The 13661-nt window shown below is 44.3% G+C and overlaps 1 protein-coding gene across 3 annotated transcripts; it reads right to left on the bottom strand.

Moving 5' to 3' along the window:
- Positions 1-650: 650 nt before the first annotated feature.
- On the bottom strand, positions 651-7266 carry LOC148018042 (uncharacterized). 3 transcript variants are annotated; one of them, XM_087661701.1, is made up of 4 exons: positions 6579-7266; positions 1121-2100; positions 923-996; positions 651-830 (listed from the first exon to the last, which is right to left on the bottom strand). In XM_087661701.1, exons 1-2 carry the CDS (start codon positions 6739-6741, stop codon positions 1619-1621), a joined length of 645 nt encoding a protein of 214 aa, XP_087517827.1. In that variant the 5' UTR covers positions 6742-7266; the 3' UTR covers positions 651-830; positions 923-996; positions 1121-1618. The 3 variants fall into 3 exon arrangements, with proteins under 3 accessions (XP_087517827.1, XP_087517825.1, XP_087517826.1); XM_087661699.1 differs by having other exon boundaries at positions 923-2100; XM_087661700.1 differs by lacking the exon at positions 6579-7266 and having other exon boundaries at positions 923-3978.
- Positions 7267-13661: the final 6395 nt, after the last annotated feature.

Here is a 13661-nt window from a genome sequence, read left to right as displayed (position 1 = left end):
ATAATAAGAGGGTGCCTAAGGTTCCCATCATTAGGTGTGGAAGCTCAACATTTGGTTCTGTTGACCAGGACCAAGGGGCACATTGAGCTCGTGGTCACTCATGTGTTCCATAAAGGGGAATAGGAGAGGCATGCCTTGCCAACTCCAAAACACTTGTTAGGAGGCCACTTAGGTTCAATGGTTTCTTTTTAGGTTTCATGTTGTAAATATGTGTGCATGAGCAAGGTAAAGTTGGAACAAGGTATTTCACATTACACTACAAGATATAGACCTTATACCGACGTTTAAAGCGACGAAAATACAAACAACAAAATTTGCCCCCATCGTAGCAAAAAGCGTCGTTATTGACGATGCCATAGAAACGTCGCTATATTTGCGACGCATATAGCGACGCAAATAGCGACGCAACTAGTAAATTTGCAACGCTCATAGCGAGGCCAATAGCGACGCAAGCAGTAAATTTGTGACGCAAATAGCGACGGTAACATGGAAAAAAAAATTTGTGGCAGGACAGTAAGCTGCCCTGCCACATATAGCACTGTGTGCTGTATGAGAGCCATACAAAATAGTTTCAACACTACTGCATACAAAGCACTTGCAAACAAAAAGAATGTATACTGAAATCATAAAACTGATACATGAAATAAATACATGATCGCATAAAATGCGATTGGTACAATCATGAAAGGATATCACTAATACATAGAAAATGTCTACATAGATCAGGCGACTAAAAACTAAAGGTGTGTGAGCTCCAAGGATCCAAGGGCGAGCTAGAAATCCTCGTCCCCCGAAAGCTCGTCCCGCCGCAAAGGAGCATCGAACGGATTCTGCAGAAAAAGAAACAACATATCAATCCACCATACAATAATGCATTCAAATATCTCATGGTAACTACGGACAAGAAAGATGAGTGACTTACAGGGCCGCTGCGTCTATACAATCGGTTGATCAATACATTGAGACCGTGCCTCTCTGCATATCGAGTCTCAAGGCCTTGCGGATCGCGATTTGTAATGGAGTGTTGCAAAGAAAACAAAATACTAACTGTTAGAAACATGATTGTCAGTACAAAGAATATTTCAAAAAAACAAATAAGCAAAACAAAAGAGAAACTTACAAACTCCTCCAAATATGTCATGTGGCCGCCACTCCCAAGATGATGCACCACTCCAGCCTCGAGTCGTGCCCTCGCCGCCTCCCGCTGCTGACTCCAACGTCCTGGTGAATCTGTAGCCTCCTCCCTCAGTTGGCGCCAGTCGTCTGCATCTAACCACTCGGGCTTTGCAGCCCCACTCTTGATTGCCTTGCGTGCGTCGGATCGTCTATGTGACATGTATGCACGCATATAATCCATCATCCAGCCCGTAGAGAATCTATCTACTATAGCTGGCACCGGAAACTCCTCGTGCAAGGATGCTACTATGTAGTCCTTGCTCCCCTCCGGTATGTTCTTCCAATGATCCAAGACGTTGTGCCGAAAAACTTGTTGGCACAACTCCCTCATGCGAGCCATCACCCTCCTCCCCTCATCATTCATGATGATGGCTCCTGATCTACTATCAACTAGGTATCCATAACCCCTAGGAGTCTGCCTAAGATAGGTTCTCTCCCATCTCTATCCCACACTCCTGGGCATATCCAGGAGACCCCTGTACATTCGGTGTACCGACGGGGGTACCCTCTCTCGGAGTGCCACCAAAGGGGGTGCCACCAAAAGGGGTGCCACTTGCTGCTGACGGCTGCGCAAAAGCCGGAGTAACTGGAGTAGACGTCCCCACAGGTGTGACAAATCCTGGAGGTGACGCAGCTCCAGCTGAACAACGAGACGGAGACACCACGTCCGTGTCTCCACGGCAGCACCCCCTGATCCCGATGCAGTCCCTCCGTCCGACCCAAGTCGTGAGCGTCGAGATCGTCTGCTCGAAGATGAAGCATCTGATCGCGCTGAAGCAGATCTAGTAGAGCGCTCTGATGAAGAACGAGACAGCTCCTGGTCTGCCATCTCTCTGAATTTCGCGAGCTGATCTGGAGACATGCGTGCCATCATGTCCTGAAACTCCTCATCGCTCATCCCTCGACTCATCCTGAAAATGTCACCTGCACAGATAAAAAATGGTGTTAGAATAATCAATTTAAACTATACAAAGCACAATAATATAAATCATTTTTGAAAAATCCCTCTTAAAATGCATATCTTATGTACCTTTATGGAAGATCTAAACAACGAATTGAGTAATACAATTCTCCAAGAATGAAGTATTCTATGGCCCCATGTTAATCTCCTGACACAACTCTGCATACACTAGAAGGTCGATAGACATGTCACCACAAAAGAACGAGTCTGCCTCGTTCTCAAAAAATTCTTGGACTTCTGTATTTCCATCATTATTAGCCGATGCGGGCTCCAAACTTGCAGTGGCCTCCACCCCTTGTAATATTGACCCCTCTATTTGCATATTTTCTTCATCTATGCCTGGAACATCGCTTTGATCATATACTCTCGCACTTCGAGAAGTTGAAGGTATAACATACCACCATCAAGGTTGTCGGGGGTTTGGATAGAAGATTACGTATTCACAAACACGTACGATGGGCCGGCAACACAAAGGTGTCGCGCAAATCCGTCCATTTTTTTTCGGAATCTATTTCGAGAAATCCAGATGGACCTCGTCGAACTGTTGCTCCAGCTCCTCCAAGTATCACTTTGAACCACTGCACATCGAATAGTATCATGGAGAAGCTACGGTAATCCACCGTAATAATACTTTGCAAGTTCCCAAAATACTCCATCTCATCCACAACCGTGTTCGGATCCATTGCTCGTCGCCGGCTCTCTTGCTCAAACCTTGCCATGACACCACAGTCCATTGTGGAGTGCATTTTGTCAATACGCTCCACGCGAAAATGCCGTCCGCGCGACCACGCTGCACTATATATTTTGTACTGTACATTGAAACACTCAAATTAGATGTAGCAAGCAAATTTAGATGTACCTCTGTCCCTTCGCTAGATGCTGCGGTCAAGGCTCCATGCAACCATCGTGTTGACATAAACCGCGGCATCTCCTCCATGCCTTCGGGATATCAAATCGGTCGGTGACGCGTACTGCATCGGAATTCAGCTCGCGCTTCCTCTCGATCTTACCTTGCAATCTGGTACTTGGCGAGCCACATCTCCATTCTTCCATAGCCACCACTGTCATGGCCTTGAACCACATCGCCTTGCCAAACTTGACACCATTATTGGCTAGGAGCTCGAGGGTAATGCAACCCAAAGCTCTCGACATGGCCCTCCTCGCATGGATGACCTCCAACTCTTGGTTCTTGGCGAACGTTCCGAGTCGGGCCGACAACCCCATGGTGTCCCTCTCGTAGTCCACGAGGAACTCCTTAGTCAGGTAGCTTGGGGGCTCATCGAAGAACAGGCTGAGGTACTTCACACACACGATCGAGGCTATACCACTGCCACAGACTATTAGACACCTTTGACATAGTCTTTCTCATGGTCACTCCTGCCGGAGCCCGATAGATCCCAAGATCCCAAGCGGGTCTGTTTGTCTTTTGTGCCACGTGAGCATGGGGTGGGGTGGTGGGGTTCGTTGACGTGGCTGAAAACGGCATTACGATTTTTACTTTGTCCCTTTCACGTCATCGTGAAATTTTTCACTGCAACGCTTGGCTGTCGGAGATGTGAGAAGTTGAGCCCGCAATCATTGCAAGGACGGAATAATGGCGAGAGAATGTGCGTCGACGCGCCACAGTGATAACTGTGGATGCGATATACACGCAGTAATAACTGTGATGCGATATACACTACTGACTACATTGAATCACAGCTTTCAACGTATGGACATATCATAGCTATTACTGAATCAGAGAGCACCACGTTTTAGAAATTTATTTAATTAATCGTTTTAACAAATAGATAATTGCCGTCTTACCAACGAGCTAGACTTGCTCCTCCTTCCCTCCGTTTCTGGATCTGCCACCTTGAAGAGGACATAAAATCTCTCTCTGCTCAGGATAGATCCCCGCATCCCTCTCCCTCCCTCTCTCTCTCTCTCTCTCTCTCTCTCTTCTCAGACCCGCTATCTCTTTCACATAATCTCCCCTCCCTCTCTCCTCTCCCCCGCACGCATAGCCTCGCTCTCCCTCCCTCCCCCCCCTCTCTATATATATATATATATATATATATATATACTAAACACATGAATAGCCAAAGCAAGGCTGATCACATTAACTTGCAAAACCTACCTCCTAGTTCATTCGATGGTGCACAGTTTCAATGGGAAATGAGGCACAACCCCCAATCCAAGTACAATGTATTGCACCTCGCTTACATCCCTTGGAGTAGGCTTGTCGATTTTTTGAATGGAGAGAATAGAAGACTGGATGGCCCAACGAATTTTCGGAAGCAATGGGCCAAGAAGCATGCAGCTAGAAGCCTCATGCAACCCAACATTGATAGCTACCTCTTGCAAACTGTGTAATTTTTTTGGCACTACTATGTCAATCAAGAAGGTTATTACAAATTGATTTCAATTTTTAAAGAAGCGTGTAAGGGATGCATATTCAATATGTGTCTCATAAATAAAAGATACTTCATAGGCATTGGTGTGCATTTGGCCCCAAAGATGTACGTGAATGTCCTCCTTCCACCACACATAAGAAAAGAAGAGTCTCTTTGGAGAGACATTTTGTAGGGTGTCAATGCCATTTTGTGGTCTCACAACTATACTTATGGCCCATGATCTATTGGATCAATTATGTACAATTCCATCATGTGGACCAAAAAGGCAATGTGTGCCATGGCCCGAATTACACTGGTCAAACATCTGCAAAGATGTCATTTGCTCCATGGTTGTCGGAGGAGATGAGATGTTGGGTGTATGAGATGTTGTTCAAGGGCTTCATACCACACCAAGTCCTACAACATCACATCAAACTATTGCAAATGGGTATGACAGATGGGAAGTTGCGTGCAACTAGGGATTCATTCCTCACATTGCGTGATATACTAAATATCGCTAGTAAGCATGAGTCTTTGACTCTACGAACAGATGAGGATGACACATGTAGTGTGCACAATTGGGTATTGTCAAACAAGAATCAAACTTTTTTTTATCAAATCTTTGATGCTGCAAAGGAGCAAGCTTTCATCCTGGGTATTCAAACTACTTGGCAATTGGAGGTTTTGAATACACATGGCAACAATGGCTTGGTTGCCATGGATGCAACTTTTGGGACAAACAAGTACAAGGTCAAAATTCTTCAATACCATTGTATTTGGATTATTTGTGTTCATTGTTACGTAAGGGCACTAACATACAATCAATTTGTGCAATTTTTGCTATACACCATCCTTGTCTTTGATCGCCATCGCAATGGTGTTCCTGTTGCATGGATAATTACATCATCGTGCTCGGCCACAGACACAAAGGCTTGGCTGAGGGCATTCAGAAATAAAATCCTTGACTACAATAAATCTTGGGAACGGAATGCCTTTATGGTAGATGACGCACAAGCTGAAATTATGGCTATCAAGTAAGTACAATTACCTCTATCTATCATGTTATTTGGGAGTTTCGCTCTATAGTCATTGATCAGTACTGTCCATACAGGGAGGTCTTTGGGGTTCCAATTTATCTTTGTATATGGAATGTACGACATTGCTAGTTGAAGCAACTGATCAAAAAGGTTCATGATCCATCACTTCGAGCTGAGATGTTCAGATGTTTGGGGGACATCTTATGTTTGTCATTCTTGCAAGGTGATGGTCTCCATTGGTAAATGGGAACAATAACTATTTGCCACATTTACAAAAGTCCAGGAAGTTTGTGGTAAGAACCCTTTATAATCCTAAGAATAATATAATATACTCTATCTCAATAAGTCTCAAAAGGCATCCTTGCATCTAGGAAATGATGCGGACCTACAATTTCATGCCCTTCATTTGGCCCACCAAACATCGGCTGCCTTGCAACAAATGAAGGCCTTAACGTTGGACATGGCTTCACATCCATGCTCTCAACTTCAACCAATAGATGATGGATTTGGGAATTCCTTTTGGTACGTGCAAAACCCTTCATAGAGCAACAACTGTCACAATCTCGAAAGCAGACACGTGCACACAAAAGAGTACTGCATCCTTTTCCGGTTCCCCCAAAGAAGAAAAGGGAGAAAATGCAGGAAAAACTAGGCCACCATTGCAAGGAAGATGACATTGGAGCTATGTGACAAAACTATTTCAAGTCCTTGTCAATATTATAGACAATGTGTTTCTCATTGACTGTGTTTCAGCAGTAGCATCACTCAAGTATTTTAACTTCATGATGGAATATTTACTTAAGATTTGTCATGTGATTTTCATGATTGTATAAAAAAAGGTTCATTAAGATGTTTCAACAATTTGTCTGAAAGGTCCTTATAGTTTGTAAGGCCATCATCGTAGAAAGCCCACAAAAGGGAGAGAAAGACCAACGTTCTTCCCACTACAGGAATGCATGGCTGTGATTAGAAATGTACTTACCAAGACATTATAATCAAATGAGAAGTCATAGAAAACTAACACATCACCTATGTCAAGTCCGTGCCTTGTGACTTCAAACCTTGGCGTACATTCTTTGGTTGCCATTGGATCTCCCCTAGCCTGAGCTGCCTGCAACTGTGGTGGCATGGTATCATCAGCTGGTTGCTTCTCCGCGTGCTGCCCGCTAGCCATAGCCCTGGTGATGACCATATTGAAATTTGAAAAAAGGGATTCCAAATCAATTGCTTCGGCCTTTGCAAAGATGAAAAGTTTGTTGCCCTGTCATGTGCACGCAGTGGATTCCAAATCGATTGCTTTAGCCTTCACAAAGTTGGAACGTTTGTTGCCCTATTCTGCGCATGCAATGGATTCCAAATCAATTGCTTTAGCCTTCGCAAAGCTGGAATGTTTGTTGCCCTATCCTGTGCACACAGTGGATTCACAGTCTAAATCTAAGAGAACAAAGATGGTCTCAAGTGTTGGTGGCTCTTGTGCTCCTCCTCAGACTGTTGCTCCTCCTCAGATAAAGAGGGTAAAATTTTAATAGCAAAGCACACAGGATGAATCTCCTAGCACATCTCCCAGGTTTAAACAAAGGACTGTGGGGGTGAGGGAAGAAGAAAGAGAGACGCCATGGAGCCGCACCTGCCAACCACTGAACTGAACTTCCTAGGAGAGGGAACGCCAAGAAGACTGGCAAAAATGCCATGCAAAGTGAGAGAGCCCAGGAGCTCTGTTTTGTCGTGACTGAGTTTCTTTTTGCAAAGCAGAGTGGGTTTTGTTAATGCTGAGTTTTTTTGAAAATGCAGAGTGGGTTTTTAAAATTAAAAGGCTTAATATTTTATTATTAACTAGACGGACTGTGGAGCTCGATATGTCAGGTGACCCCAGTCGTCTGACACGGCACGATGCCATGGACGGACGCACGGGACGATTGTGAAAACTGGCACGGTGAAATCCTTGTGGTTGATCTCATGCGCGGTCGGCGTGGTGGGCCGGCGAGGGGGCCCACGTGAGTCCACCATATACTACACGACAAAACCACCCACTTGCAATCTATCGTGAGCAACTCGTGCCTCTCCCACATTGCCTACCTTGGTTGCTAGCTCGCTTTAGGTCTTTAGCACCACTTGGCTGGCTAGAGAGGATGACAAAGGTGGATGAACAGATCTTTGCTACCATCGTTAGGGGTGATGAATTTGAAGAAGAAAGAGGAGAAGTTGCCATCAGAAGTAGGGAGCTATCATTGATCAGGAACTATCAAGAGAAGCCATCAACACAACCGCCATAGCTATACAACAACAACTGCAATAGGTTAGGGACCTAACTTGGTACACATAAGTATTTATGGATGCATGACTTGGTCCCTGCTTGATTGAGAGTGTCAGGTTGTGTCCTACCTCCTCCTCTCCTTGACTCTCACACCATGTAGTGGGTGGGTACTTGCCAGAGTGACAAGGTGTTGGTTAACACCCTGGCGGCATGTGGTCGATTAATTATGGTAGGCACACATAGGCTTGTTGACTTTTTTTAATTCTTGGAATCTACACTCTAATGATTGACACTTGCATGGAAAAGGGATATAGATTGCATGCATAGATTGAATGTCCTATGTTCAATGAGTGTTTAACTTTTTTAGGGGAGGCGGCTCATACTTGCACATCGTAGAGGGTAGGATTCAACTCTAAGGTGTAATCATGTTAAAGTAGACACACAGTGTGTGACACACATGCATCCCGTTTGACACATGAGACTCTTGATCTAAAAAGTACTCTTTTTCTTTGTAACAATGTGATTTTGTAATTACCTTGAGTTATCCTTATAAGCCCACCACACTATCACTCAGCACACCATCTGCCACCCACTTGACACCCCACTCCTCCCTTATGACTAACCTCTAACCTGCTCAGTAGAGGGACAACTGTGAGTAGTGGTGAAGGAGGTGGTGGCTTGTGTGACACACACATAGCAACACACCTACACATCTCAGACACACTCACAGTGTGTCATAGGGTGACACATCCCTTAGTGTGACACACACACCTCATAGTTAGACACAATCACACATCCTAAACATTTCACACTTTTATTGTGTGTGACACACCCTTGTGTGCAATACACCTTCATGTGTGACACACTCGTGTGTGACATACCTTCTAGTGTGGCATACTCACCTGTGTGACACACCTTCATGTGGCATCGAGTGTGCATGTCACACCTACACCTCACATCAATGTGCTTCAACAAGTGTTACACACATGTTGCATTAGGTGCCTCTCTCCATCCTCGCAACCACCTTTGATCTGTCTAACAATGATGATAGTGGGCCGTGTGGACATGCAGTATCAGCCTCATGTGACACTTGTGCAACACTCACACACACACACACTACACCTACATGTTGTGCATCCACACATAAGCACTTTCAGACACTAGGCAACACACCAGGGTACCTTCACACCACATAAGCTAGTGCATGCGCACATAGAGGCACCCACATAGGTCACATAGGTGCACCAGCTCACATTGATATGCACACACATGAACACTTACATAGAACTTCCACATGTATTGGCAAACTACTTGGGAATATTGCTACAATTGGTCAATAATTTCACACACATTGCAATCTCACAACCTTGTGGCCATCCATGTGTGTGGATGCGAAAATTTTTCTGTCCTTGTGAATGTATACATTGCTGACTCTTACACCATTAGCCCCCAGGTCATAGCATGTGCATGTAGATACATCAATCAGATACACACTCTTACAATTAGATACACACTCTTAGATGCATGCACGTAAGTAGTACATATAGTCATGCACATCCACACATATACAATGACTTAGGCACATGTCCACTTGCATTCGCATGCACCTAGGCAAGAGTTGACACATCCTAAACACATCATAGGGTATTTACCATGCACATCACACTAGGCAATTACACTCACACTTGCACCCATCATTAACACCCACATAGCCTACGCACACCTTACACTGCGCACAATGGACATGCAACTGACATGCAAACAAATTTGCACATTCACCTAGAATCCTCCCACACCAACTCATAGTCTCATATCACCTCACACAACACATGCACAGTTACAAACATGTAGTAAGGGTAATCTAGGAGGCACTTCACACCCCTTGTGTCGATGCAAGGTGACGCACAACATCACACAATAACATGATATTTTCCTTTATTTTCTACACCCAACCTAAGGGATGGCCATGTGGTGAGAAGGTGAGGATAAGGTCATTGTGTGTCCACATGCATCACTTGAATAACACAAGAGATATATAACCATCTTACATGCATGCATAACATGAGGTGAAAACACTTTGACCACACAAGGGAACTCTTCACAGTCAATGCACACTAACGGGCCTCTTTTCACGTCTCAAACCTTAATCCAACCAATGGGAAGACAATAGGAAGAGGGGCGGGGGAAGGGGCATGAGGCATTGCATTGTTGTGAAGCATACGCCCTCATGCATAAGGGTGCCTTAACCATGTGACACAATGCACTCACATAGTGATTGCACATAGGTACACTAGAGCCATACACACTTACACATGCTTACACACTCACAAAGGCATGCACTATATCACACCACACTCTTCACAAGCACAACAACATGGTGGGTGATACGTATCACGAGAGGAGAAACACTATGTAATAAGGAAGAAATTTATTAAATAAGGAAGCAAACAAAACAAACAACGATAAGGATAGGGAACTAAGAGTGCATGTGTTTGAGTTGACCGTGAACTTCGTACTTCAACCACTAGTAGAAACCTAAGCCTTGACTAAACCTTTGACCTTGCGACCACACTTGTACAAGACCTCATAGACTCAATTGTTGACCTAGTCAACCAAGAGACTCTACAAACCACATTGGACCCAATGGATAGAGTAGGTGAAAGTTCGGATGACTTCTAGGACATAGTAGATAGCTTCAAGGAGGCCACAAGCTTTGATGCCTCCAACAACATGACCCCCAAAGCTATGCAAATAGAAACTAGTTGAACTGAGAGGGCAAGGGCGGATTGCTCTCAACTGCGTGATAGACATTACCAAAGACACCAAGCTACAACTTGCTACCATGTAGGCAGAGATGGATGGCATCCGTAGAATACTATTCAATGCAGGAGCCGTAGGCACATCATAGGACTCACTCTCTGATCTTATATAATGGTGACTATTTGACCAAACTGATATCCTACAAGTTGGGACACACATTGCTACACAAACCATCGTGATAGCCATGGGCAACACACTAGCCAAGAGAGACCAATCAAAAATTCCCTTGGTGGCAAAACAATTGGACAAGTATAGGGCAAGTGACAACCCATATAGCTTCCTAGAACAATTCAAGTAAGTTTGTGAGCCAAGTAACCTCATTGTGTAAAGGGCACAAGCCTTCAGACTTTGCCTAGGAGAAGAAGGACCACATGGTTCACTGGCTTAAAATCCATTGAAAAGAACTCGTATTTGATAATGAAAGACTTGCTCATCAACTGCCTCGTCGAAGAAAGCTATGGGGACAACCTTATTGTCTTCCTAATGAACATCGAGCAACAAGAAGGAGAGACCATGAGGGACCACAATTCTAAGGTCAAGAGCTTCTTTAATTGAATACCAATGAGATAAACATTCCATGCCTAAGGTGGTCACAAAGGCCTTCATCATCAAGGGTATCTGTGATGAAAGGATATATGAAGCCTTGGCTAGGAATTCCAAATTAAATGGCTCTATCATTAAGGATATATTGGATGAGGCTATCTGCATAGACGACCTCCACAAGGAACGTAGTAGAGATAAGAGAGCTATAGGTTCTCCTTAGGAACCCCAAGGACACATTGGAAGTAATTGCCAACATCAAGAAACAACACCAAGAATTTCTTAGATTAATTGAATCCCTTAAGAACACCCAACCCTATTGCCAAAACATACAATGCATTCACTATGGCGAAGACCACCTCCCCTCAAAATGCTTGAGGCCACCTCGAGTATGCAATAATTGTGGACGTCTTGGTCATGAAGCTGCCTATTGCAGAGCCCCTTGTAGGCCTCCTTGCTCCTAACCATGCTTATTCGCAATTGTTACAATGTTACAGGGGGTAATGTTATAATGTTACAAGACATGTCAGAGATGATATTACAATGTTACAGGGGGTAATGTTACAATGTTACAAGACATGTCACAGACAAGAATCACGTAGCCAAGAGGAAGCAGAGAAAGACCGAGGAAGCCCAAGTCAAAAAGTGAATGAAAAAGCTCATTTAGCTCAGGCAGGAAAAGTGGAGAAGAAAACAAGCTCAGAAAAAACATGGGAGACCACTAAATATTCTAGCAAGGTGCTCTCAAGGATGAAGGAAAGCACCAAAGATTCTAGCAAGGTGCTCTCAAGGACAAAGGAGAGCACCGAACATTCCAGCAATGTGCTCAGAAAGAACAAGGGAAAGCATAAAATTTTCTAGCAATGCTCTCTCAAGGATGAGGGAGAAACTCTGAGGGCTCTCACAAGGAAAGTGCAGGGCATAATGTAATTCATTTTATAAGAGCACTAGGCTCCCTCTTGTGCAAGTTATAGGGTTTAAACGACATGGGTGAAGGGATAAGGCAACTAGAAGGGAATGGAGAAACAAGACCTTGGCAATATGCCCGGTCATGTAAAAAAGGAGATGGGTGCCCAAAGGATTTAGGGTTTTGTATATAAACTCAAAAAGTGAATGAAAAGCTCATTCTTTGGTGTGTGGAAAAAGTGATATCTTCTTCTTCTCTTCTTCTCTCCTTCTTTCTTGCTTGAGTGTGCTTGAGAGAGGGAGTGTGAGGGAGTGAGTGTGTGAGGATAAGGAATCGTGGAGAAGAAGCTCTCCATTATCTCCTCTCTTCTTCTTCTCTTCTCTTCTTTTCTCTTCTCTCACATGCGGCTATGGAGGATGGACCTCAAAGGAGGAGGCTTGAGGTTGCTTGAGCTCGCATCTCGAATCAGGAGCTACCGGCTTGCTGGAGGGAGGAGGCCACTCATTTGGGCATCAAGGTGAGATCACTACACCCTCGTAGGATCGAAGGTGCATCGACTAGGTGAGAGATAGCCATTTGTGCTCGCTTGAAATGCTTGAAGCAATAAGCAGTCCATGGGTCTTGGCAGTTGAGCATGAGCTCCCACTATATTTTGGTTTTGTTGCCAGGACCAACAGATTCAAGCTTGAGCACTTGCACGCCTCAAATCAAGCATCAAAGTAGGGTTGCATCCCCAAACCGATGCTTGAGATAGGTAGGAGATTTGGGCTTTTTAATCTTAAAAAAAAGTAAGTATTTTGGGCTTTTGATGAGTAGACAAGTAGGAGGATTCATTTGAGTATTTGTGTTTTGATTCTTGTTGCATTTAGAGTAGGATAGGAGCAAGAAATCAAAGCAAAAGCTTTAGGGTTTCTGCTATAAAACAAGCCAAAATAGGGCAAAATCGAGGGAGAAATGGGCTTGCACTCCATTAACAAGACTTGAGCACTAACAAGACATCACTTGGACATTAGGACAAGGGCTTAAGACCCAAGGAAGGGGGGTGGAAGGCTTATTTTCAGTTTTCATAGTACACACACACACACGCACGCACACACACACACACGCACACACACACACACACACACACACACACACAAAGATTCAGAGCCTGAAAGAGACTTGGACCTTAGGGCGAATTGATAAGCTACCACAGGAGTTTTTCGTGTGTATTAGGTACATAGAACCCTCCGTGCGTATACACTCTTGCATTTTGGAGCTCCTTGCTTGAGGGTGTGGCCAAAACCATGGCCATGATTTGAATTTTTGTTGTCATTGTTGGCGTACTAGCAGAATCAGACATGGTCCACATGAGTCCGATTCCCAGAATCAAACACTCGGACATCCAATTCCTAGAATTCAAACATTTGGACTAACTTGACTTGTCCGATTGAACATTCACCCCATCCAATTGGGATGATCAGACTCATTAGAATCAGACTCGGACCCTTAGTCATTGGCCACTTGGATAGTGTACCTTGTCAAAATCGGACGCTTGGCACTCGGACACGCGAGAATAAAATACTCCGAAATCAGATGTCTGACTCTGAGA

This window comes from Lygodium microphyllum, chromosome 21 (genome assembly GCF_053477565.2).
Source record: "Lygodium microphyllum isolate KBCC chromosome 21, Lygodium_microphyllum_v1.1.10, whole genome shotgun sequence".
NCBI classification, from domain to species: domain Eukaryota; kingdom Viridiplantae; phylum Streptophyta; class Polypodiopsida; order Schizaeales; family Lygodiaceae; genus Lygodium; species Lygodium microphyllum.
The sequence above is the reverse complement of the archived record's forward strand: the minus strand, read 5'-3'. Positions and strand labels throughout refer to the sequence as shown.

Bases quoted from the DNA above. Each gene is read 5' to 3' on its own strand.
- LOC148018042 (XM_087661699.1), bottom strand. From the start codon at position 1,540: ATGAATGATGAGGGGAGGAGGGTGATGGCTCGCATGAGGGAGTTGTGC. The intron at 831-922 runs GTAAGTCACTCA...CTTTTTCTGCAG, and splicing joins TGTATAGACGCAGCGGCCCT to AATCCGTTCGATGCTCCTTT.